Source organism: Athene noctua, chromosome 4 (genome assembly GCF_965140245.1).
Source record: "Athene noctua chromosome 4, bAthNoc1.hap1.1, whole genome shotgun sequence".
Taxonomy (NCBI): domain Eukaryota; kingdom Metazoa; phylum Chordata; class Aves; order Strigiformes; family Strigidae; genus Athene; species Athene noctua.
This window is the reverse complement of record NC_134040.1, coordinates 81883769-81908737: the sequence shown is the minus strand read 5'-3', so window position 1 is coordinate 81908737 and position 24969 is coordinate 81883769. Positions and strand designations below refer to the sequence as shown.

General features: G+C 38.1%; 2 protein-coding genes across 5 annotated transcripts in view; one reads left to right on the top strand and one right to left on the bottom strand.

Moving 5' to 3' along the window:
- FGL1 (fibrinogen like 1) overlaps positions 1 to 2558 on the bottom strand; it is a 36068-nt gene extending 33510 nt beyond the window's left edge. The window contains exon 1 of the mRNA XM_074905882.1: positions 2448 to 2558. The gene's annotated coding sequence lies outside the window, so the exon portion shown is untranslated. The remainder of the gene's footprint in view (positions 1 to 2447) is intronic.
- Positions 2559 to 4450: 1892 nt separating this feature from the next.
- Positions 4451 to 24969, top strand: part of PCM1 (pericentriolar material 1) — a 45516-nt gene continuing 24997 nt past the window's right edge. The window contains exons 1-16 of one of the 4 annotated variants that reach the window (XM_074905876.1): positions 4451 to 4655; positions 8700 to 8831; positions 9456 to 9701; positions 10790 to 11062; positions 11609 to 11779; positions 11951 to 12067; positions 15259 to 15436; positions 17675 to 17784; positions 18205 to 18421; positions 19660 to 19843; positions 20137 to 20313; positions 21018 to 21175; positions 21384 to 21598; positions 23127 to 23281; positions 23363 to 23492; positions 24204 to 24338. In XM_074905876.1, the coding sequence (XP_074761977.1) occupies positions 8736 to 8831; positions 9456 to 9701; positions 10790 to 11062; positions 11609 to 11779; positions 11951 to 12067; positions 15259 to 15436; positions 17675 to 17784; positions 18205 to 18421; positions 19660 to 19843; positions 20137 to 20313; positions 21018 to 21175; positions 21384 to 21598; positions 23127 to 23281; positions 23363 to 23492; positions 24204 to 24338 (2562 nt within the window). In that variant the 5' untranslated portion in view covers positions 4451 to 4655; positions 8700 to 8735. Of the gene's footprint in view, positions 4656 to 8699; positions 8832 to 9455; positions 9702 to 10789; positions 11063 to 11608; positions 11780 to 11950; positions 12068 to 15258; positions 15437 to 17674; positions 17785 to 18204; positions 18422 to 19644; positions 19844 to 20136; positions 20314 to 21017; positions 21176 to 21383; positions 21599 to 23126; positions 23282 to 23362; positions 23493 to 24203; positions 24339 to 24969 lie in introns of all 4 variants that reach the window. The other 3 variants (XM_074905877.1, XM_074905875.1, XM_074905879.1) reach the window with 3 other exon arrangements.

Below are 24969 nucleotides of genomic sequence, written 5' to 3'. Positions count from 1 at the left end.
AGTCCATAACCTTCTGCCTTACTCGCAAGAACAGTTTACATACCCTGCCTTCTCCTGACTGCCTCCTTTCCGCTGGCCCCAGTTTTCCTTTGGTTCTCTCCAAATACGTCTTTCTCCTATATTTTACTTTGTGAAAAGTATGTAATCTCTTTGGAAAGGTGTGCCAGCTAATCTCTCTTCCTCAGTATTTATCAATTCAGTGTTGTTATCCATCGGTACCAACCCTAATCAATAGTGTAACTGAAACCAGTTAGCACCAAATCTCTACTACACCTCTTATCATCAGAAAAAAAGAAAAAGGAACCATAAAAGCAATGTTATTAGAAATCTGACAGAAAAAAAGTAATTACAAAGTTATTTAAAAACCCTTCAAAGCTACCCTAATTTATATGGTTGCATATATATATATGTAGTCATTGGACATGCCAGTACTCAGTACTTCTGTATTTGCAAAAACTGTATCAGAAAAGCAAGTATCGATTTCAAAAACATTATTGCCATTATTAGTTCCTAATTTTCTTTATAACGTGTGGTAGGGTTACTTATTTCTTTCATATTCTTTTCCTTTCATTCATTCCTTATAATTCCTATCATTCAATTCAGAGAGGGAAATTTATGTGGTATTTCTAAGATATGTAATAATTTTATCTTTCTCTTGCTCACTTCTTTTTTTGCTTTGGTTTGGTGGTTTTTTTGGTTGTTTTTTTTTTTTTCAGTGTAGCACATACAAAGTTGTGTCTCCAGAAATCTAAATAATGTGGAAGTGGCTAGACAACATCATGATACACAATGACCATCCAAGATACTATGAATAAAGGTTGTTCCTTAATCACTTTTCTAAGGAATCTGCAGACATGCATGTTTAACCCAAATCTGTCTTTTCAGAACAACCAAAGTATTTTGTTTCTTCTTGAACTGCTTTTGTTAGCCAAGGAATAAACTGAAGATTGGAAATAGAAAAAGTATGACTGGAAATAGAAAAAAAATGAAATAGATGAGACTATATACCTAAAAGTACAGTGTATCAAACAAATGTTGAACTAAACACCTAAGAGGGACATCCAGATTAAGCACCATATCTGTACGCTGGTCGTGAAACAGGATCTTAATTTCTTAAGAGTGATGTTGCTAACTTCTGTGCTGTAGAGACCTCTTTTAAAATGGTTTTCAAAACGGGACAGTGAGAAAAACGTGGTCCTGGGGCTTCTAGGCAGGGCAACAGTGGTGTTCCTGGTGTGTTATGGTTGTGTGAAACGAGCATGCTTAAAAGAAAACTGATTATGCCTCGTGGTTCTGTCCCGTTTGATACCAGTCGGTAGTATTTTACTACAATGTAATACCTTGAGTGCGTCTAACAGTATTTATTACAGAATGATAATAGTAGTATCAAGGGGATTATTTTCCCCACCCCTACAGGTGTGGGGAAGGTTTACAACAGGGATCCTGTCCATTCTTCAGCTGAGATTCAGGCCATTTTTCAGGGTCTGACCAGGTTAGCTAATACCTATCTCCCAATTACTCTTCTTTCCTTCATTGCTTCTGATGGCTATTGTGTTTGAGCAGATCATAAAAAAAAATGCTTTCAACTTCAGTGGCAGTGAATTGGCTAATCCTTGACCAACCTAACACATGGCTTTGGAGTCTTAAATGCCTGTGCCTCTGCCCTACACCTGCTTATTATTAGACTCCCATAAGGATAAGTGGACACTTTATCTTTCTGTAAAGATCAACTCAAGACTCTCTGTTAATGCCTTAAAAGATCTTTCCAATCTAATGTTACACAATGAAAGAAAAATTACCTTTAATATAGTAGCCTGATAGTCACTGTGTAGCCATATTATGGTAGACCAATCATTTTTGGGCAGTTTCATTTTTACAGCAAAAACCTCTTTGTCACCAAATTAGCAAATAAGTGGACATTTACTATCTGTACCGATTGCCCTATTAATTACTGCCTTTGTTTCAGGGCCTTTAAAAATATCTCCCCCGAACTACTACTCCTATCTCCTCTGTCTCAGTAAAACTTTATTCCTTCCCTTCCTGTCTCTAGTCCTTACATGCCTGTATTTTGTTTGCCTTCTTTCACTCTGGAATAATAAAGTGAAATGAACAAGATAGAATCAGCAGATGCACAAGAAATCATCACGTCTCTGACACAGCTTTCAATCCTAATTAAATTGAGCTATCTTAAAGATAATCTATCCAGTTTCTGTGAGGGTTCATTTATTAGCATGTCTGCTGATGGAAGCACTTATAACAGATCTTTGTAGGAGGAATTAGTTACTGTCAGTCTAGAAGCTCATTAGCATTGATACAGGACTTTCCCCAAAATATTTTTTTTTTTTTTAATAAATTAACAGGGCATTCTTTAAGCCATATTAATTTTGGCTACAGTCATTCCCAAACCCAGAGATGCGATTTTATAACAGTACTGGAGAACCACCTACTGGAAAGAATGCTTCTTGCAGTGCAATCCATGATTCCTTAATGCTTGCTGTACTTTTTTTCAGCTCCCATACCCAACGAAAAATGTCAAATGTCTCTGAGGAGCTGGTACTGTTTTACTTCTTCGGAGAACTTTTTTTTTTTTTTTTTTTTTTTTAAAGAAAAAAACAAGTTTGCAGCCAATTCCTGAAGAGGGACAGAAAACATAAGAGAAAAATCATCTCACAAATGTCAAGCAGGAATCGGAGTAATGATGCTGTAAGTTCCTATGAGAGACCTACCAATGGCTGACATTCTGTGGTAAGGAAATATGCAGTTATGACATACAGAGGACTACAGTAAAGACCTTGTTACTAGAACATGCCAAAATCTATTTAATTTCTAGTTTTTCCTTAAAAGTGTATTATATTTTTACGTACTTTTTTTTTTTTTAATTTTATTTTATTTTTTATTCCCCTGCGGAAAACAACGGGAATGAGGGAGCTGTATTTTAAGAATAAATCACAACAAAAATAATGATAGTCATTGCATTAAGGCATTATTTTCTCTTAAATTCTGCCTCCACCTGCTGGGCAGTGGGAGATATGCCACCGTGACAATATAAAATGCCTTGCCAACAGCAACACTGCCAATATCGTGCTGAATATCCAGACATGGTACCTGAAGCTAGGATAAAAGGCATCACTTGAAAGAATAATTTTAAAAAGCTGATAAATTAGCTTCTTTATTAGCTGCAGAGTGGCAATAATATATATTCAATACATAGAGAGCTTCCATGAAGTTGTTGCAGATTCTTTTTAAAGCAATTTCAGTTATGGATATAGTCATGTAGCCCATGGTAGAAATGGGATAAAAGTGCTACAATAAGAGGCAATCCTATGCTCACCTCTTTCATGCACTCCGTATTGTCCAGAACTATTTCTTTGATACAGGGGCATCTGCTGGAGAGAAACTGCATTTTTACTGAAACATTTTTATTTCGGTTTCCTACTAATTTAGTTCCTTTTCTAAACTACAGATTGATTAATGTGTCATTTATTTTTTGGTGGAGTAAAATACATTGGTAAAAGTACTGATTGGGAGAGATGTGGGGTTAACTACATCTACCAGTAGTACCAGTGGAACGTTTCTCACCCAGGATGAATTGTGAGGCCTATGTAAATATTAAGTGCGTCTGGTTTAGAAATTGAGTGTAACGAAAATGCTAATTCGTTTTTCTCATTCTGACAATGAGGAACAATCCCCTCAAATGAAAGCAATATAAATTATGTTGGCTTTACTGAAGCAGAAATCAAAATTACTGATTATATGGTGCAAGTCCAGCTCCCTTGTGGACTAACAAGAACTTCTGCTAAGTTTATCTGCCTGGAACAGCTGGGTGATGGGAGCATAACAGTAAAGCACAGCACAAGTATCACTCACAGCTATTTTTAAAATGCTAAATCCTCATTTTTTTCCCCCTTTTTTAAGAACTTAGATATCTAAACTCCAAGCCCTAAATCAAATAGCAAAAGACGAATAATGGCATTGCAGAAAAAGAAGGAAAAAAGGTAGGGCAGACTGCAATGATTTCCCCCTCTTTACCGCTCTGTTTTCAGCTGTGCCTTCTGACAGGCGACCGAAAGCAGACAGAAAGATTCTGCAAGTCGATAATCCTCGCCCACGCTCGGGGCTCTGACGTGATTCCACCGGTCTGCCAGGCAGGTTAAATCATTTACGGGGTTCATCAGCGCTTTCCTGGTTTATCTGAGGAGCCAAAGGAGCAGGCCGGCGGCGGGCCCTGCCGGGAAACCCCCGGTCCCGGACGGCGGAGCCCGCTCGGAGTCGGCGTTCCGGCCGCCGCCGCGCCTGCCGCCAGGGGACGCCCGGGAGCGCGGGAAGAGTGGCCCTGCCCGTCCCGCCCGCCCTGCCGACAGGCGGCCCGCGGCGGCGCTTGCGCGGCGCGGAAGGGCACCGCCGGGCGGGGTTACCAGGTAACGGCGGGTATCCGTCCGCTGGGGGCCGCCTCCCTCACGCAGTGGCGACTAAGATGGCGGCGGTGGCCGTTGAGGGAGGACTGTGAGTCCCGCCGCCGGCGCTCAGCGAAGCGGGGCCGCTGCTCTTCTCCGCTGCCGGACGGGGGAACGCCCGACTGGGCAGCCCGGGCCCCGCGGGTGGCGAGCAGCAGCGGAGGAGGAGCTGGCTCTGGGTGATCCCCCCTCCGCCGCGGGGTGAGCCGCCCTCTCCCCGCATCGCGCGGCGGGCTGTGCCCGTTCTCTCGCGGGCAGCGGAGCGCGGGGGGAGCCGGGGGCCGCCTCTGGGGGCGTGCTGGGCCGCCGGGCCCGTGCGAGCGGGCGGCCGGCCGCCGAGGAGAGGGGGTTAGCTTCGCTGCCCGGCGCGGCGGGGAGGAGGGCCCGGGGGGGCGGCGGCGGAGCCAGGCCCGCAGGCCCGGGGAGGCGGCGCGGTGCCGGCGGTTGGGGCAGGCCGCTCCCCTCCGCCCCGGGGAAGGGTGCCGGACTCGCTCTCGGAGGAGACGCCGGCGGGCAGTGGCGACGGCCGCGCTTCTGCCCGAGGCGCTTCGGGCAGCGCCCCCCGCCCCGCCCCGGGTTTTGGCGCCGTGAAGGAGCGGGCTTCTCGCGCGCCTCCCGGCCCGCCCGGCGCCTCGCCCGCCGCCCGCCGCAGCTCGGCTGGCAGGGCCGCCCCGGGGCGCTTCCTCCGCCGACCCCGTTGGCGGCGGCCAGACTCGCCGGGCCTGGGCTCGGCGTCCCGCCGTGGGAGGGGGCCAGGTCGGGACGGCAGCCTGCGGGGCGCGGGGAAGGGCGGAGGTGCGCGGCTCGGCCGCGGCCTGCGGGCCGGGGGTGCCGGGCGGTCCGCCGTGGGCCGGGTGCTCGAGCCTGCGGGTCCCTTCCGCGCGTTGCTCGTGTGGGGGCTGCCCGGTGCACCAAGGGCGGACCTGCTCCGCGGTGTGTTTCTTGTTGGACGGTACCGTGTGGTTGGCAGTACTCGGCAGGTTTTGATTGAGTTGATGCTAAACTAATGCTCAGTGAGGGGCGCGTGGCTTAAAATGCTAAATTTAAAGATGTTCGATCCTATTTTCAGTCTTTATAGCGTTATGTTTTGGGGTTTTTTTACTACTTTGTTTTCTGTTTTTAATTTTCAAAAGCTATGTGCAGAATTAAGTGCTCTTCAGAGCTGTTGCAGTTCACATAAATGCTACAGGAGAAAATGTCAAAAACAACTGCGGTAGAAAAAAAGTCTTTAAAAATATGTATTTGGTTCGTTAGCATGTTTGGTAGTGATACTTTTCATCAATTTCTATGTTATGACTACAGCGTTACATGTTTTGACGATAATCGTACATGTTATCTTAAGTCACTATTTTTGTAGAAAATATACTTGATGGTCTTTTTTTTTTTTTTTTTTTCCAAGTCCCTTAGTAGATGTTGTAAGGCAGTACACACATGCTTAAATAGAGCTTTTATACAGATTCTGTAATGTGCGAGAATCTGAGATTGGTAATGGGTTGCTGGATGTGGAAATAGCATAATGGGAGGACACCGGACCTTTATAAAAGGACTTTTTCTGGAAATAGCTGGTGAAATGAAAAGTAAGGAAAAAATACAAATTAGTGAAGTGTGTGTGTGGAGGTGAAAAACACAGCTTCGTAGGGGATAAATTTTTCTTTAAGAAGAAACTTGGCTGAACCTCTTCATATCTTTTAACTAAATCAAAGGGATAAAATAATCAGTATAGCTCTGTGATCTTAAAATCACTTGAATATAACTTGGAAATATGAAGACTGTAATGTTTAGAAACTTGCTGTCTGTGAAGGACACAGTTCTCTTAGAACACTTAAAAATTTTCTTGCTGGAAGTAATGAGGATATTACTATTTTTGAGCTGTAATTATTAGAGTGCACTGGTGTCTGCCTAGTGTCCTTGTTTGAGAATGTTATCCAGAGTATTACATGTGTGACAGTGAATTTACTTCAGAGGTAATCGGAGACTCCTACAGCAAAGATAGTTGAAGATAGCTTTTGTGAAAGTTCTAAATCAAATGTGAATAGTTATTTCTATTACATAAAGATGAATATTGCTACTTCTTGATTTTACAGCATAAGGTAGGGAAATACTACTTTTGCCATGGTTTTAGTAGAGTTGTATAACATGAAGAAAAGCAAGTGCTTTACTGAATTGAACTGTAAACCCAGATGGCCTCTAATATTGTCAAGAGGAACTTGTTACGCTTAGTGGTGTGGGCAGGATAGAGTACCACTTGAAATGTTGGGTCTTGCACATCTGCACAGTTGAACAGTTTACCTGTAACTGAAGAAAGTTCTTAGAAAATGTAGCTGTTTTTGAAATAAGCTAAACTGGTTACTGTGTTGCCTTTGGATGCTTGTCAAATATACCTTGAGTTGGCAGGAGAGCTTCTCTGAACTTTTCACAGGAAGCTTGTGCTTCTGCATGAAAACAATGAAGATGTGAAAAGGCGTTGTGTTCTTGTTTTCTAAATAATTCTCACAGTTCACCTGGGTGAAAGTTGCACAGAAGGTGTGGTTTCACAGTTGATGTATCTGGGTTTCGCTTCTCCTGATGACATAGTTTTTATTTGCATTCCTTGAGCCTGCAGATCTTACGTACTCATAAGGTTAGCCAGACCAGGGAGCTTATCCAGTTGAGATCTCATCTGTCTTTTATTTCAGGTTTGTTTGTGGGCTACCTGGCTTACAGATGGTACTCTGATTGCACAGCCTAGTGGATATGTCTGTTGGGATGAAGAACGGAGTGTGGATGAATGTGCAGGGACAGCAGGGCACAAATCTGCCAGTTCCAAGAGTAACAGGCACTTAATTATACCTGTGTTAGGATTTTGACTGTGAGATGCAGAAGGTGAATTATTCCTAACTGTGTTAGCGTGACTTAGGTTGGTATACTGCCAAGTGGAGATGCAGTATGGTATAATGAGCATTTCCTTAATGGTATCGTAACAGGCTGTGTTTGCATAAAAATACTGCTTTGTGCCAGTGCACCTACTGAGAGGGCTGTACTGTGTGATTTTGACTGAATACTATACTTAAGTACAATAGGTGTACTAGTACAGCTTTTAAACTTAGTTCAGGGTTAATTTTTTTTCTGGAACTGATTATAAAAAACTGCAACTTCTTAGATACTCTTAATCTTGAGTTTTAGGCTATTTCTTCACCCATGCTGTGTGAAATCTTGGTGTGAAAATTAATAGTAGATAGGTTTCAGTAAAACATTTAGAAATAGTCCTTTTTGATTCTTTTCCATTAAAGATAAAGCTAGGATCATGTCTTAACATAGCAGTTAAAACTAGCTGGAAAAAAATAATTCTCTGCAAGACTGTTTTACCTCTACGTATGTAACGGAACTTCATATCTGTTCAGAAGCAAAAGTTTTCAGCTTTGTGCAGTGAAACTGTGCCAGCACCACTTAGGCTACACAGGTTTTATTGCAGCCTGAGAGTATATACAGTTATGTATTCTTCACCTTTTCAAACAGGCTAATCTAATTTTACTGCTATAAAGGAATACTTCATTTCTCCACTTGCAGATTTAACAACTTTTTTATTACTACTGTCAAAACTAGGAGTGAAAATGAAAACTTTTGACATAGAGATTGCTTTATAATGATCGGAATGACACTATTAGAGAGCAGCAAAGCTCTAGGGAACCGTGATCATTTGGGTTTTTTTTGCTAGAAACTACAAAATAAGTAGCATGGCATTCACTGCTTAAATAACTAAACCTGTAGTAAAGAAAGTAAAAATCCTTTTATTGGTATCTATTTTCTGTGTATTGTATCAAGTCATCCCTTCAGTGCTCTGTTGTCAACATGTTAGTATTGAAATAAAGGTGAAAGTTTGTCATACTGGATATCCGGAGTCACTTACTGTATTGAATAGACATCACCCTGGACCTGAAAGTGCAGGCTTTATGAATCACAAAGCAGCCTTTCCAAGAACTATATAGTGTGTTTTGAAGTGAGGAAAATTGAGAGCCTAAGAAAAAAAAATTTCTTTCTAAGAGCAGGGATTAAAAAAACCTCCAGACTCAATTGTTTAATTTTTAATGCCAGTATCTGTGTTCTCACAGTTACATTTTTAGTAACACGGTTTAGTGAACAGGGGGTTTAGTTTCCTAGAACAGCCTTGTGTTTGCATTTTATAAAGAATATGTAGTTGTCATCTCAGGTTATGAATCTTTAAAATATTCTACATAAACTGATTTCAGTACAACACATTTCTTTCAGCTGTTTCTTTCAGATTCTTTTTATTGATTGCTTGTCATGGCAACAGGAGGTGGTCCCTTTGAAGAAGGCATGAATGATCAGGACTTACCTAGCTGGAGCAATGAGAGCCTTGATGACCGGCTGAACAACACGGTATAATTAATTTTACCTTTGAGTTGCCATTTTATACTGTACGTTAAAATTACCAGCAATGTTCTGTTAGTGGCAGGTAACAACACAAAACCCAAAGCCTTGTCAGTACAGCTTTACAGGTAAGTGTCTGCAAAAACAATGAAAATAATTGAGGTAAATGTAAGCAAGCAACAAGGTTTAGTAATTCAGAGGTTTGGAAGTCTGTAGATGTATTTATGGGAAGTGTTTTGGGTAAATAAAGTAGCTAGACACAAAAGCATTGCAGGTGTCATGAAAGTGAAAACTCTTAATTTTAAAAGCTTTAATTTGAAAACTCTGCTGAAGAGTCTTCAGGAAAGAAGAAAAATGCAATTTTAGATTCATTTGAAATTCATTTAATGCAGTGTAGGATGACATAGGTGTAAAACTTCCTGAGAAGCTATTTTTTAATTTATGCAGTGGAGAAAATTGTAGCTTGTAACGTGACATTTGCTCAAGGAAACTTAAGTGTATATTTTGATAGTGGTTTTTATTTTTACTTCTAAAATGGAAGTAAGCTCTCTTTTACTGAATTGAAACAGTTGCTTTTTATCTATGTGGATGACAATTCCGAATTTTTTTTTCTTCTCTCTTCTTCCCCTTAAGGACTGGAGAAGTCAACAGAAGAAAGCAAATAGATCTTCAGAAAAAAACAAGAAAAAACTTGGTGGGGAAGCTGAAACAAGGCTTACTAATGATATATCTCCAGAATCCTCACCTGGAATGGGACGACGGAAGACCAGAACTCCTCATAGTTTTCCTCATGCTCGATACATGACCCAGATGTCTGTTCCAGAGCAGGCTGAACTAGAAAGGCTTAAACAAAGAATAAACTTCAGTGATCTGGATCAGGTTTGTGTGAATACTAGCTCCCATTCTAAATGTAACTACCAAATTTATTCAGCTATCTTTTAATAATTTGACAGATGAATAAAGCAAGCTTTCATAAGTGATTAAAGTAAAAAAAGCTTATAGGCGCTATGAGAGCCATATCAAAATTGTGATTTTGAACTCAAGAAAATTATGGAAAGCTCAGAACTGTGGCTTTTTTCCCTTTCTTCCTCTCAATCATGAACAAATTCCTGTGTCCTCAGATCAGGATTTCTTATTCATCGTACTTGTCTGCCACTCAAAAATATCTTTAACCTTATTTTGAAAGCCTGTTCTTGAAGTGCCAGTTTGCAATTCTGAACATGGTGGATTAAGCAGAAGAGTGGTGTTTAAAAACTCCTCAGTAGAGTGTAGAGCAATTTATGGCATGAATTCCTGAGCCGTAACTGCTTCTTTGGGAATATGGCACATTCATCCTTTCCTTGTCCAAAACAATGAAGAGCATGAGAGTTTAATTCTCTAGTAACAAGGCATAAATTTGTTCTAACATTTTCGGAATAAAGGCTTGTTAATCTTTGCCAAAGTTTATTAACTTGTTTGGGTTGTGAAGATTCTTTCAAATGTGATTCATTGCTTTGACTTAGAATATAAAGAGTGCGCATAACTTCCTCCCCAGATGTATGTTATGGCAACAAGTTGTTATTCATAAGGTTCTAAAGAAAAGCTGAAGTTATGAGGTATCATATTCTGCAAGTGAATATGTTGCTTTTTTGTTAATGTTATTCTCTGAAACGTACCTAGAAAAGTAGGATACCTTTCACTATAGTAAAGGTGAAGGCCACAGCCGGGGTGAGGAACAAAGCTTTGAGGAGCTGCAGAACCCTTTTGCTTCTCAGCTGTTCTGGGAGGGTGGGCTTGCTTTCTGAAAACTCTATGGCAAAAATCACCTGCACTGTCTTTAGCTACCTTTTGGCTAATCAGTGACTAAAGTAACCTTAAAATCAGCCTGATAATACTGCCAAACTGATAATCCAAGCAGTGAAACTAATCAGTGTTGAGAATATACTGGAGGAAGAAAATAAAGCAATTGTTCTCTTGTTTGTTTATAGAGAAGCATTGGAAGTGATTCTCAAGGCAGGGCAACGGCTGCTAACAACAAACGTCAACTTACTGAAAACAAAAAACCATTCAACTTCCTGTCACTGCAGATAAATACTAACAAAAGCAAAGATCCTGCCTCAGGTTCCCAAAAAAAGGAAAGTGGGGTATCAGTGCAATGTAAAGAGTTGTTTGGAGCTGCTGTAAGCAAGGATTTCTTGCAAAATTGTCAAGTCTCTGCTCAAGAAGATGGAAGGGGAGAAGCAGCTATGGATAGCAGCCAGGTATTTACATAGCCCATAAAGTCTGCAGAATATTGACTCCTAAGAAGGGTTTCAATTACCTTGTTACTTTTCAGTGTATCTTCCTATATTTTCCAGAAGGTATGTGTTAAATCTTTATTGGAAATACTTACCTTCCCACTGTTCTAAAAGCTGACTTGAGGAAAATGTGGAAACAAACTTATTCATGTGTTGTTCTTTAGAAGTCTGCTTCTTGGTAATAGAAGCAGTATTTTCATCTTAGAGGCTGGTTCTCTTCCATACAGTTCCAGAAAATACTCTCACACTTTAATGTTTTCGTATGTTAATGAGCTCAATTCTGTTTTAGCCTATGTCACAAGAAGCTCCCTTGCAACTTCATGTATCCATAAATCTGTCATTACAAAAGCATTTCACTTTTAACCACTTGCAGAAGTGTGCTTATAAGATTGAAAGTATTAGTATGTCACCCCTTTAATTACTACTTTGCCATTGCTATCACCATGTCTTGTGCATTAAATACATTAAAGCTGTAGCTGAATGCATTCAGTAATTTCAGTGTCTTTACAGATTGTGAGCAGACTAGTTCAAATTCGCGACTATATTGCTAAGGCCAGCTCCATGCGGGATGATCTTGTAGAGAAAAATGAAAGATCGGCCAATGTTGAGCGTTTATCACACCTTATAGATCACCTTAAAGAGCAGGAGAAATCCTATCTGAAATTTTTGCAAAAGATGCTTGTAAGTTTGAGAACATAATATATTTGTTTCTGCACTGTAAGTGTTTTAGGAGTTGACCTTTGTTTTGATGGTGCTACTGGGGGTGTTGGCTTTGATATGTAGTACCTTCCATAATTCATTTTTACCTGCCCCCTTATATAGCTTTTGATTTATACTAATAAAATATTTCAGGCTAGAGAAAATGAGGAGGATGATGTTCGGACTATAGATTCAGCTGTGGGATCTGGTTCTGTAGGTGAGAGCACATCGCTAAACATTGATGTGCAGTCTGAGGCTTCAGATACCACGGTAAGCTGCCTTTTAGTAATTAAGGTGCTAGAAATGAACAGGGTTTTTTGGTTTTGTCGTGATTGTTATGATAGTGTCATAATCTACAGTTCAATTAAAAAAAAAAATAAATCCCCAGATACTCTGTTCAGAAGGTATTCATGCATGTGTGGATTTTTTTTAATGTAGGGAAAAAACTAATGATTCTGTCACAACAAAAATGTATCTTTATTTTTTTAAAAAATCTTTAGTCTTTACAGTAGAATGAAGGGTTAAATGTTTGCTTTGGCAGAGCATGCACTGGATTGATGTAGGAAAGAATAATTTTCTGTAAAATTTTTCATTTATAACTTTGTTTCTGTTAATGGGGAAAACTTGCTGGTGTTGGGTGAGAAGAGGTTTAGAAATGAGTGGGCCATTGCACTTGCTGGTGGTGTGATAGAAATACTGACCTAACACAAAAGTTTCTCTCCTTTTTTGGAGACATGAGCACCTTTTAGAAAATGTGTTCTGTAATTAGTTTGGAGATACACAGACAATCTTTCTTTCTATTTATAAAAGCTTTTATATTAACATGGTAAATGGTTCTTGTAGTAAATACAAAAGCATTTTAATAACAACTTATGTTTTACATCTTCCAATACTAATATACTGAGGACAGTGTAGCACCTAAGAGCTAGTACGGTTTTGGCTAGTTAGTGCACTGAAAGTTCTCCAGATGAGGAGAATTGACGTGCTTGGAAGTAAAACAGCAAGTTAAAACATAAAGAAGTTTTTGTCATTATTTTTAGGTTTGTAAGAACTCTTTCTATCCCTCTAAAAAAAATAAAATGATAAACACAGAAGACATACTTTCAACCTAAAAAAAATAAATTGGAAACTACAAAGAGACTAGTACAGTTTTTTTAAAAGTATGTGCGTAAACTTGCATTTTTCTTCATCTTTGCAAAATAGGTTTTACTTTTATTGTTTGGCTTGACATTTTGCATCTAATTTCTCTTTACATGCAGCTTAAATATATTACATGTAGAATGAATGCTTCTAGTCTTAAAAGGTTGATTTCTGTATGGAGCTATATTAATTTTCATTATCTGACAAGATAGAAGTGGGTAACTTAAAAGTGCATGCTAAGTTGAAGCACATGTTTAAAATCTAACATACTAAACTATTTAATGAAGGAGGTATCTTTGAGCATTCGGCCCTGTGTTGAGGACAAACTAGGGAATTCAGACTCACAAAAACAGGTAACCGTAAGCCCTAAAGGGAGAAGTGACAGAGCTGCTCTGAATGGCAGGGAAATCTGGCCTTGTAGGATTAATAATCAAGAACATGGATTGCTTTCAAAGGTACAGTTCAAAATATTACTTTAGCCTCCAATAGGGTTTATACATGCTGACTTTTTTTCCTCTTGTTAAATGCTTCAGATATATTTGTTACTCACAGTGCATGTTTGGCCCGCTTATCTGTAACCAGCTATCTTTTCATTGAAAGAATCTTCTTTGCCTAGAGTATTTTTTTTTTCCTTAAAATAGAAATATTTGACAGCTTTCTCTTCTGAAGTGTCAATACAGATAAAGTATTAAATGTAACTGTACAGCAGGAGTTCTGATTTTACATAGATGATCCTTCCAGTTTTGCTGTTCTCTTCTTGGAAAAAGATCTGTAAATGTGACTTCCAGGCACTTGTCATGTTAACACCAATAGTCTGCCAATGCAAATTGAAACTAATACCACATAGAGAAAATAAATTAGGGAAGGTAGCCCTAACTTGTTCCACAAATATTTTTGTACAGCTGTAAATACTTGGTTGAAAGGAGGAAGACTTAAGGGGCTTGGAGTCTAAAACTTCCTTTGTTATCTCTTACCAGTTCTTCTATGGCTTTGTCTCTTACTCTAATTTTTTTGTTTAAAGGTTTGATTTTTTTTTTTTCCCATAAAATAAAAGGCTTGAATGTTTTCAAGCTTATTAGTCTGAATGTAGCTTAAAAATTGTGATTTTGATGAACTCGAGCAAATCTGGTACTTAGATAAAGCTATATAGGTGAGGAAGACAGAGAGACATCCCCTTATTCCCTTGCTTCCATTCGTTCCTTTTTGTGTTGATTTCATTGCATACTCTGTTTTGACTTGGCTCTTTATATATATGGTGAAAGTTTAACATGAATGATCAGTGCCAGTTGCAGTGCATGTTTTAGTGACACTTTGAGAAGTTTAGAATTCTGGATGTGTTCTTCTTCCTCTGCTGGAAAATTGAGCGTTCCCTGGTATCCAGAACTAGTTAAGATGCCTGCTTCTATTTTGACATTTAGTGCAGAATTTTTGTACTGAAAGGATTTTGTACTTAAAGAACTCAGCACTATGTGGACAGATGATGCTTTTAAGTTAGAAATGTTCTTTTTAAATATTTGTAAACTCCTAACGAAAACGAGGAAAATTTTTCCATGGTTTCATCTGCATAGTGCGATAATCCAAACAGGGTCAGGATTTTAACGGTGGATATCTCATTAATTTGCTGACAATCCTTGAATAGAAGTTTTGAGACACATCTTCAGCTTTTAGTAAGGATAGGATTTAATATATTTTAACTGCTTAACATGCTTTCATTTCTTCAGATCTATTTCCATGTGTTGGAATGTATGGTATAGAGGGACTTGGGTACATTTTTTTATTTTAAATTGGTTTACCTAAATCTGGTCTATTCTAGTATCTGTGGCATAAATACAGCATACAAAACTAAACCCACTGTAGGTTAGAGGAGAAAAAACTGTCCAAAACACTCCAATGAAAATCTAGATGTTGTAGGCCAGTAAATCAATCTAGATCTTGTATTATACAGTCCATGATACTATGCCTTATTTTGCTTAGCTTTACCAGTCTCATACCTTAATATCCTCTTCTATGACTCAAGAGACAGAGGGATGCTTAGGTTAGTTTTTGGGACATTAGGGCAGCTGAGTGCATTTCTAAAGAAAACATAACCCCCAGAGGTGTTAAGCATGTCTTGGTGGTACAGGCTCTCCCTATGGGATGTCTAAAATTTTTAGGCTGAAAAGGACTACCGGAGAGGTGAAGCTGTTTCGTTTTCACCTTTTTACGCTAACCAGGCTGTTAGATTCTATTAAAGTCCTGCTTGTTTAAAGACTTATGTCACTAGTAATCAACAAAACAGACGTATTGTCATGATTATGGTAATGTTCTTCCATATCTTGCAGGCCAGAGATCCTCAACAGGAAGCTAAAGAGGAGTTGGAGAACTTGAAGAAGCAGCATGATTTATTGAAAAGGATGCTACAACAGCAGGAGCAATTGAAGGCTCTTCAGGGAAGACAGGCAGCTCTTCTTGCTTTGCAGCATAAAGCAGAGCAAGCAATTGCTGTCATGGATGATTCTGGTATGTGGAATGATGGTGTCTTTGATGCCATGTTAGCATGCTGATTGAATGATTAAAGCTGGAGTTGTGGAATACACATTAAAAGGTCTTTTTTTACTGCAGTGCTTCTATTTCTGAAAAGAGTTGGCATTGTAACATTGTAAAATGTGTGTTTTTCAGTTGATAGTGTCAGTTAATTTACTGTGGTTTACTTGTAAAATACTAAAAGTGTGTGTTTTTCTCCTAAGAATTGCTCTGTGACCTCAGATTAGGAGTCTGCCTCTCATCTCTATTTTTGTACCAGGCCTTTGAAGGAAAGAATCAGAGTGGGGGATATAGAGTGTGCTCTCCCTTTCTTCATGCTTCTGGTTACAGGCAGTTAGTAGTTTGAGTTTTTGTTTGCTTCTTCATGGGATTTTGGTTTTAGTGGCTGGTTGCTTGGCTGTTTAATAGCCATTGGTAGACTAATGATTTATCCAGTAAAAGAAAGGAGGAAGTTGCTAAAGCAGTTACATAAGTAAATACGAAACTAGAACTCTGTGAGATTCCATGGCATGTAAACTGGGGACATGGTTCTGATAACAGAGCACCATCATTATGTTACAACGTTTACTTTAAAAGCATTCTACTAATTCTTGTATTCCCAATTCTTAAAAAAATATCTTTGGGACAGAGACTTCCCTCTGATATCTGCTTAAAGCTTGTTAGCAGAGTTGTTTTCTCAGAAGTTCAGTCTTAAAAGGGAGATAGTTGTCCTTCATCTGTGTACTCTTGGCATGTGAATTATCTTCTGTTGGAAGCTTGTCCTGCACTCCCTGCTTCCCTAAATCCTGTTCGGTTTTCTTTAGAAATAGGGTACGGTTATGTGTGTATTTGTAGGGAGTGACATATTTGCACTGACACATTCAGTCTGTGTTGCTGTTCCATGACTCTTCCCCATAACAGTTGCCATTAGGCTTGATTATTATTACAGTTAGTTTTTGTATTTAAAATAGTAATTTGTAGCAATGTAAGCATTGGTTTCTACATTTTACAAAAGGTCTCTTTTAAAGGTTCTTTGTTCTGATGAGCTCTTCCTGCTTTTTCTCCTGTCCTTGCTTTGATAGACTATAAGAAGGAAGTGGAACTAGTTAAGAAAACTGTAGATTTTAGTGTAGGAAGAGAGGCAGAGCAGTTGGTAAGTAAAGAGCTTTTAGAAAGCTATCACAGGAGAAAGAGAAGCAGTTGTCTTTGGAAGGTGTTTCCTTGTTTCTTAAATGGTTTTCAGTAATTACTTTTCTCCCATCTGCTCTGTGGCAGTAGACCTGTGATGGAATCTACTTTCTCTTCTTCCCTCAGATATAGAAAACTCCATCTTGATGAGGAGTGGGTACGTGAAGTGGGTAGAAAATAGGATTACTTATGGTAAATTAGAACTTCTGTTTTTTGTTCTTTGGTGTTGTTTTTATTTGTTTCTTATTTCCAGTTGTGTCACTCAACGGTTTTACTGCTGTTTGTGTTGACTTCCGTAAAGATGTGGTACGTGCAGGAATTGTAGAATAGGAAATGTAAAGATTCAACGTAAGGCAAAAAAAAAAAAGGTTTTAAACTTGAAAAATAGCACAACTTTATTATGCAGGTAACAAAGTCATGGTCTATGGGGAAAATGAGTAATACTTGTGCTTGATTTTTTCATTATGACATGTTGGTTCATGTTTAGGGAAACAGTTACTTGGATCTCTCAGTTGATAGTACTGCTTGAATCTGAGCTTTCAGGGAGGGGGAAAAAAGCTGTCGTCTTAATGTATTCCTCTCACAAAGCTTTTTGAAGGACAAACCCCTGTTGGCAGTTGTAAAGATTACAATTTATACCAAGATGAAATCTTGGTGTCCTTAATTTATTGCTTTATGGAAATAAAATGCCATGCAGTGTTATTAGTTTGGCTATACTAAGTAATAACAATTTTGTTTCTAACAAGCAAAATGTTTCCATCAACCCTAGGCAGCTTGGTGGTTTTCATTTTGCTCCGACCTTTTTAGCAAAACACAGAACAGACATATAAAGTCCTTTTGTGTGGTTCTTCACAAAGGAGCTGTGAGTTGGTTTGTTAGTATTTCTGTAATGGAAGTAATCTTTCAAGAGTAGAGTTGGTGGGAAGGACAGCATTAAAGAGGTGCAGTATACTGATGTTCTTGAGAAACAAACTATTTTCATCAAATAGCCTTTATTTCATCATTGTGGAAAAGTATTTACATTTTCTCCTCCTTCTGCATGCCCAGTTGTAACAGAGACTACAGGTAGTGTTTCAGGAGTAAGCCTTACATCAGAACTGAATGAAGAATTGAATGACTTAATTCAGCGCTTTCACAACCAACTTCATGATTCTCAGGTCAGTCCTTGGATTGCACTTTATAAGTCTTGCCATTGTCTGTGTTTCTTATTATTTTGAACAGTGCAGTTAAATGTTTGTCTGCTTATTTGCATGCAGTTGCTAGTGGAGTAATGAGGTTTTCCAAACTTGAAAGCTCAGCATCTTCTGTTCTTAAGAGTTATTAGCTGACTGGTCTGTGCTTTCCGTCTCAGTTTTCTATGAACATCCAAAGAAGTATTTTCTGTATCGCAATATAATTATATATTAATTTAATATATAATTAGAGTATCATGAAAGTGTTTTCAGTATCAGTTTTGCTTTATAATGTTGTTTGTTCTGGTGTTGAGCCTAGCAAGCCTGTAAGAAGGCTTCTTGTTTCTTACTGTTTATTTGGCTTTTTTCATAGTATTCTGAATAAAATGAAATTACTCTTTGTAGACACAGTCTGTACCAGACAATAGAAGGCAAGCAGAAAGTCTTTCACTTACCAGAGAGGTTTCACAGAGCAGGAACTCTTCAATGTCTGAGCACCTGTCAGATGAGAAGGCGCAGCTTTTTAACAAGATGCGAATGTTGCAGGGTAAAAAGCAAAAAATGGACAAACTGTTAGGTGAACTTCATACGCTTCGTGACCAACATCTAAATAACTCCTCCTGTAAGTAAATAGAGGCAGAATTGTATCTTTTCAGAAGTTCAACTTTTTTAACATGCATATTTGTAACATGATCTTTCATGTTGCAACTGGTTAACGAAATGCAGGTAATAAAGCTGTGCTGGAGCAATATTATGCAAATAATGCTGTGTAAGTTTCTGGCTTAATGGAGAGCTCTGAGTAATTATGAGTGTTTTTGCTAGTAGCACTTTATAACATTGAAATTGTCTGATGTGAGAATGTGGTGATGGGATATTTTTTTTTCTTCAAGGCTTGACTGACACATCTGACTTGTGGAGTGTACCATATGAACTTGAACTTTCTGTATTTTTATCACAGTAAATCGGTATTTATATTCTTGTCACTTCAGATATTAGTAGTTCTGTGGTGTTACAAGGTTTGCTTGTCTGCTGCCAAAAGATTTTCTCGTACAGTAGTTGCAGGGACTTCGATCATAGGCCATACCAGGTGGCCATACCATTAACTGTCTGAATGAACTGGAGTTTCGTCCTGTTCCTTAGCCAGCTTTTTCTTCTCCTTAAAGTCTTGATGTGGGCCTACTTGCTGCTCTCACTTTTTATTTCTAGAAATACTTTTGTACTGGTGAATTATACTGGTTTGTCCTATAGCTGGAAACTTCTGAGGGGTGATCACAGGGTATTCTGATTAGCATGAAGTGAGGCAGTTGAAGCATGGTCCTGGAGAAGGGCAGACTGATATATTAGTTACACTAGTATACCTCCATTTTTTTTTACATGTACTTCAAGCATATAATATGAACATATTTGGATATGATTTTATGAAGCTGGAAGAAGCAAGTGTCAAATGTCTCATTGGCGAAAGAGCTTAGCAGAAGAGAAAAAAATGATAGGGTTTTTCTTTTTATCATGTTGAAATGTTAAATTTCAAAAAAAGCCATTCAGCTGTAAATAAACCCTTAAAAGAACTGTTTGGGCAGATTCACAGCATGAAAGCTTCCACTCCTGAAGTTTGATAAAGCTAAAAGGAACTTACTGAAGTATTGTTTACAATAGCTACTTACTACACTCTGCCTATTGTCATTGCATACCGTGTAACTTAAGACGAAAGCATTTGTTGTTATAAGAAAAGAAATTATTAACTGCTGGTTTGTATGTTGATAATATTTTCTGTAGTTACTTAACTGTATTAAAATGTGGGTTCCTTTTTGCAAGCTGTGCTTTATGAGCTATATTTCTTTTCTGTAGTTTTTCCTACTTCAGGTTCTCCTCAAAGGAGTATTGATCAAAGAAGTACAACTTCAGCTGCTTCTGGTCCTGCAGGCATAGTAACTGTTGTCAACGGTGAATCAAATAGCCTGGCATCTGCTCCCTATCCTCCTGATTGCCTGGTTTCTCAGAATGAGAGTGAAGAGGATGACAATCTAAATCCAACAGAAAAGCTTCAGTAAAAGTTCTTTAATTATTTTTTTTTCATAATGTGCTTTAGTGATTTTGAGTGTTACCCTTAAGTTCTGTGTTAGGAAACAATTTCCTGTTTTAATCTACTTCATTTAGTATATAGACCATTTAGTAAATGATCCAAGACAGTTAAATGAGTTCAGAGCTTCTAGCAGAAGATTCTTACCGCTAGGAAAATGGCAGTAAACTTTAAGAGCTATAAACTATATAGGTACTTTTCACCTCTACATAGATATGTTTAATATGACAAAACACTTAGCATATTCTTTTTTTTCTCAGGAAGCTAAATGAAGTTCGTAAGAGGCTGAATGAGTTACGTGAGTTAGTTCACTACTATGAACAAACATCTGATATGATGACGGATGCTGTGAATGAAAACACTAAGGAAGAGGAGGAAACAGAAGAATCAGAAAGTGATTCTGAATGTGAAGATCCACAGCCTGTTACAAATATTAGGTTGTCATCTTTTTTGTCATTATAAATGTTTGTAGCTAAGTTGTTGCAGGTTTCCTGATGCAATACATTATTTCAGTCAAACAGAAGTAACTTAATTCTGGGATTACAGTAACTTTCGAAAGTTTTTCATTTGAAGTAGCTTTCTTATACAGATAACAGTCTTGTCCTTGGTAACTTATGTAGATTTTGGACATCTAAAAAATCACTATAAGAGACTTCAAATTCTCTAATTCCTTTGGGTTTAAGCACTGAATTATGTGTATGGAATTGCACTAGAAGTTTAACAGGCCTTAGACTAGGGAATTGGCATGAAAACAAACTTCAGTTTAGGGAGGCGTTTACAGCTGTAGCCTAACAGGGCAATGGTGTGCATCAAGGATCTTCACTGTGCAGAAATGAATACTGATTTAGCTGTGAATCATAAAGCTTTTATCATATAAACATATACCTTGAAAGCATTTCATATTGTAGATCTGGCAGGGGATAATGCATAGCTGTTTCTGATTGCTTAAAAAAAATAAAAAGCTTTTGGAGAGATAGCCATTGAGAAATTTCAAATGTCTGGACTGATTTTATATGGCGTTGAATTTTTTTTTAAGGTTCAGGTCACATTCCTATAAAAGCCACTTAATAAAATGGCTGAAGTAAAATTCCATCAGTATCAGTTCTTTAAAAGTTAACATGAGTAATGTATTTTACCCTAGAAACCCTCAAGGAATCAGTAGCTGGAGTGAAATAAATAGCAACTCAAATGTACAATGTGGAACTAATAACAGAGATGGAAGACATCTTAATACAGACTGTGAAATAAATAACCGATCTGCTGCTAATATAAGGACTCTAAAAATGTCTTCTACTCTAGGTACGTTCTAAAATCTAGTAATAATTTTAAAACTTAGTGCAGATGATTTTGATTGCCATACCAAATTTGGGAGAAAAATGTTTGAGTAAAATGTTCAACAGTCTAATGATTAAGCAGATTTTTTTTCTAACGTCTAGTAATTACATTGGCATTTAGAAGCTCAATAATGTGTCATTGGTACTGTTTTGTTTCCTCTCCCTATTTCCAGACTGTCATAATAGGGAGGATGACAAAGACACTGACATACCCCAAGGTGAAGATGATGAAGTGGAAGAAGATAGAGTTAGTGAAGATTCCATATCTAGTCACAGAAGCAGCCTTGGTGATGCTGCTGGAGATGCTGAGTTTGAGCAGAAGATCAATAGGCTTATAGCTGCAAAACAGAAACTTAGACAGTTACAAAACCTTGCTGCTATGGTTCAGGTATTTTATAAATACAAACGTGTGCGAAACAATGTAGCATTCATTATTTCATGTAGTGTATAACTTAAGGGAAAAACACTCCACTTAGCATAATATTTAAAATGCTAATTTTTAGGCTGGGAGAAAAAAACGTTTGATTTTTTTTCCTTGTTGGAATTCTCTTGCGGGTTGCTAACTTAACGGAAGAATGGCTTTAATACTTAACCTTAGCACTGTTTTACAAAATATTAACCAAGAACTCTCATATTTTTTTAAGCAATATTGATCTACATTTTGAAGTATATAATGAATATTTGTTAGTTTTAGGTTTTGAATCCTAGGTTTTGCAACACTTCAATCAGTGAAGAAAAACTACTTGGTTTTGATTAAAATCTTTGGATGTTGCAACATGTTCAAGTTGGGGTATTTTGGTTTGGGGGTGATGTTTTCTGGCATTTTGGGGAATCTTGAGGGCCAGCTATGAGTTGAAAGGTTTTTTCATTCAGAATATCTCATACTAACTTAGTGATGTTTATTTAAAACATGTTTTCATATATCTAATGTCCCTACAGAATGCACACATTTGAGTACCATCTGATGTAGTGTCTGCATACTGAATACACATAGGTGTATCAGAAATGTAAAGTCTCTGTGTGAGAACTCTGAAATCAATCTCAATTAGAACATATGTTTTACAACAGCAGCAGTATAAGCACGATCTTGTTACTTGAAGAGTATACTGCTATCAAAAATTTCTTAGCATCAAGATCAGTCTTGGTTTTTATCATCACTGTAGAGATGTTAACAGAATTAGAGATGATACAGCAGCTTCCTTAAGAAGTAACCTAATTAATGGCATGTCTTCAATCTTTCCTTTGTATTTACAAGGCTTGTATCTGTATGTACTCGGTAGTGGTACTGTAGGTCTGCGTAGCTGTGTTGTACATGGTCACTCATCATGATCCCTCCTGTTAAGCAGGTTCTGTGTTAAGAATGATCATGTTGGAAAACAAAAGAAGCAGTGGCTACGGCTTTAATATTTTTGATTTAAGTTGAGAACTGAAAATACAATAATTATGAAAACAAGTGGAGTAGAGAACCATGTAGAAAGACAGTTTCTAAATACTTTAGATTTAGATTTCAAGAGTAGTTTTGTTTTTATATTAAGCTGTTGGTAGTAATATTTAACTTCATGGCTACAGTAATTAAGCAGTCTTGTTCACCTCAGTCTCCTTCTATTCCTCTTTTCATCTCCCCCTTTGTTTCTTGACATGCCTGTGTGTTTCTATCCACTCAAGCATAAAAGAGAAGTCAACTGGTTTGTGCTTCCATCGTGAGACAAGTTAACTTGCATTTATAGTGCAAGTTAAATTCGCTCATTGATTTATCTTAGTCATGATGCCATGAAGATGATGACTTCGTAGACTGAACTAAAGATAAAGCCATTCAGACTTTTTAGTTTTGAAGAATTAGTTTGACAAACTAAACTTGTTACGGTTTGTGTATCATCTTGAAAATAGTCTAAATGCCTTCTGCGACATCCTTCCAGGGTGATGATCCAGAACCTCAAGCAACAATTGCAAATGCATCTAATATTGGTGACTTGTTTATGGGTGAGATGGAAGAGGCAAAGCAACAGCCAAACAATGTCCGAGCTAGTACCAACAAGTTACAAAAAGATGTAGGACTAAATGAAAAAGCAAGGTATGCCTTTGTCAGGGGATAGTAGAATCATGCTTTAGGCAACTTCTTGCCAAGTAATATGTGGATAACTTATTTGCACAGAGAGAAGTTTTATGAAGCTAAACTTCAGCAGCAGCAACAGGAGCTTAAGCAGTTACAAGAAGAAAGAAGAAAACTGATTGAAATTCAAGAAAAAATTCAAGTGTTACAGAAAGCTTGTCCTGACCTTCAAGTAGGTAGAATGTATTTCTTTGCTTTCTTAAGCTGTTGAGCAATGAAGCATAAGATACCTTTCACACCGTTTTTTCACTGTAAAAATTGGAAAGAATTTAAAATTGGTAATACTTGTATACTGTAAGCAGCTGGACTTCTAAGCCTAGAGAAGAGCTCTGGTTATCTCATTCCACTGTAGGTTCTTGCACAGTGAGTTCTGTATCAAGCTTGAATTTCACAGTAGTTTGACCTCAAACGCCTTGATATAAAGTCTTCAAAGACAGAGAACTTTCTCATTTTTAACCTGAAATGTGCCTGTCCATACTTGCTCGTCACTGCACCTTCATTCTAAGTAGTCATTTGCAGGGTCTGGTATTTTGAAACAATATTGTGTCTTACAACTATGGTCAACACTTTGTTGTATTCAAACTTAACTGCACAGTGCTGTACTGTGTCATACTCTTTGAAGATTAACTTTTTTCAGTGAAGTGAGCAGTAAATTATAAATACTGTGCATCTACAGCATTATGTAATATTATATTATGTAAAAATAAGTTTTGTTGATTCCTGGCTAAGTTCGGAGAAAAGTATTTAGCCTTGATTTTGAAATCCCTTTCCACTGAATACTAATTCTTTTACCTCATAAAGCCTGAACTGTGTTGTATTTTAACAGAAGGTAAGTTTTAGAAAGCTATCCTACTCTGTTTTGCCATTTTGCTTTCTTCTTCAGTTGTCAGCTGGCCTGGGTAACTGCCCAGCAAATAGGCAGTCTTCACCAGCAACCTCAACTCCGGCGATGAATGAGTGTAACGCAGCTGGCAAGCCTTTACTTGAGTTTGATGAATCTGTACCAGTAGGCAATGAGGTATTTCATACTTGATATTCTGTGACTTAAAAAGAGGTTTGTTAATGAAAAATGTTCTAGGTAACATGGACACGTTTTTAAGTACTTGGCATGGGAAGTGAAGTAGTAGCCATTTTAACAAAGTGTTTCATTTCTGGAAAGAAGTAAATACTGACCTGCACTGGCAAGAGATCTTTCCCCAACTATGGCAGTTGTTGCCAAAAATTAATGTGGAAGTTGAATGAGTTTTGTGTTTGTACTGTGAGCATAGGATAGTGTATACCACAGGCAAGACATCCATGAAGAAAATGATGGCACTGTTTGAAATGTAGTTTACCTTCTATGCGTGTTCCTTCCTCTTTTCCCCTAAAGTTCATGTTTTAAATAATGATCTGAATATTACTTGGTCTTTCTGAAAATTATGCTAATGTTTGTAGGGTTAGAGGGAAATGTGGTGAAAAGTGCTTCCTGGCTAGATTAGATGTCAGAAACAAATACCTGAAAAATACTTTTTTTAAAAAGACTTTTTTTGTAAGTTGCATCAGCATTGCTGTAAATTTTCCTTTAACAGTTTAGGTGAGGCTGATTTGGGCAATGCCTGTACTGTTGTCATTAAAAGTCAAATTTTCCTTCTCCAAGAAGAGAATTTCAG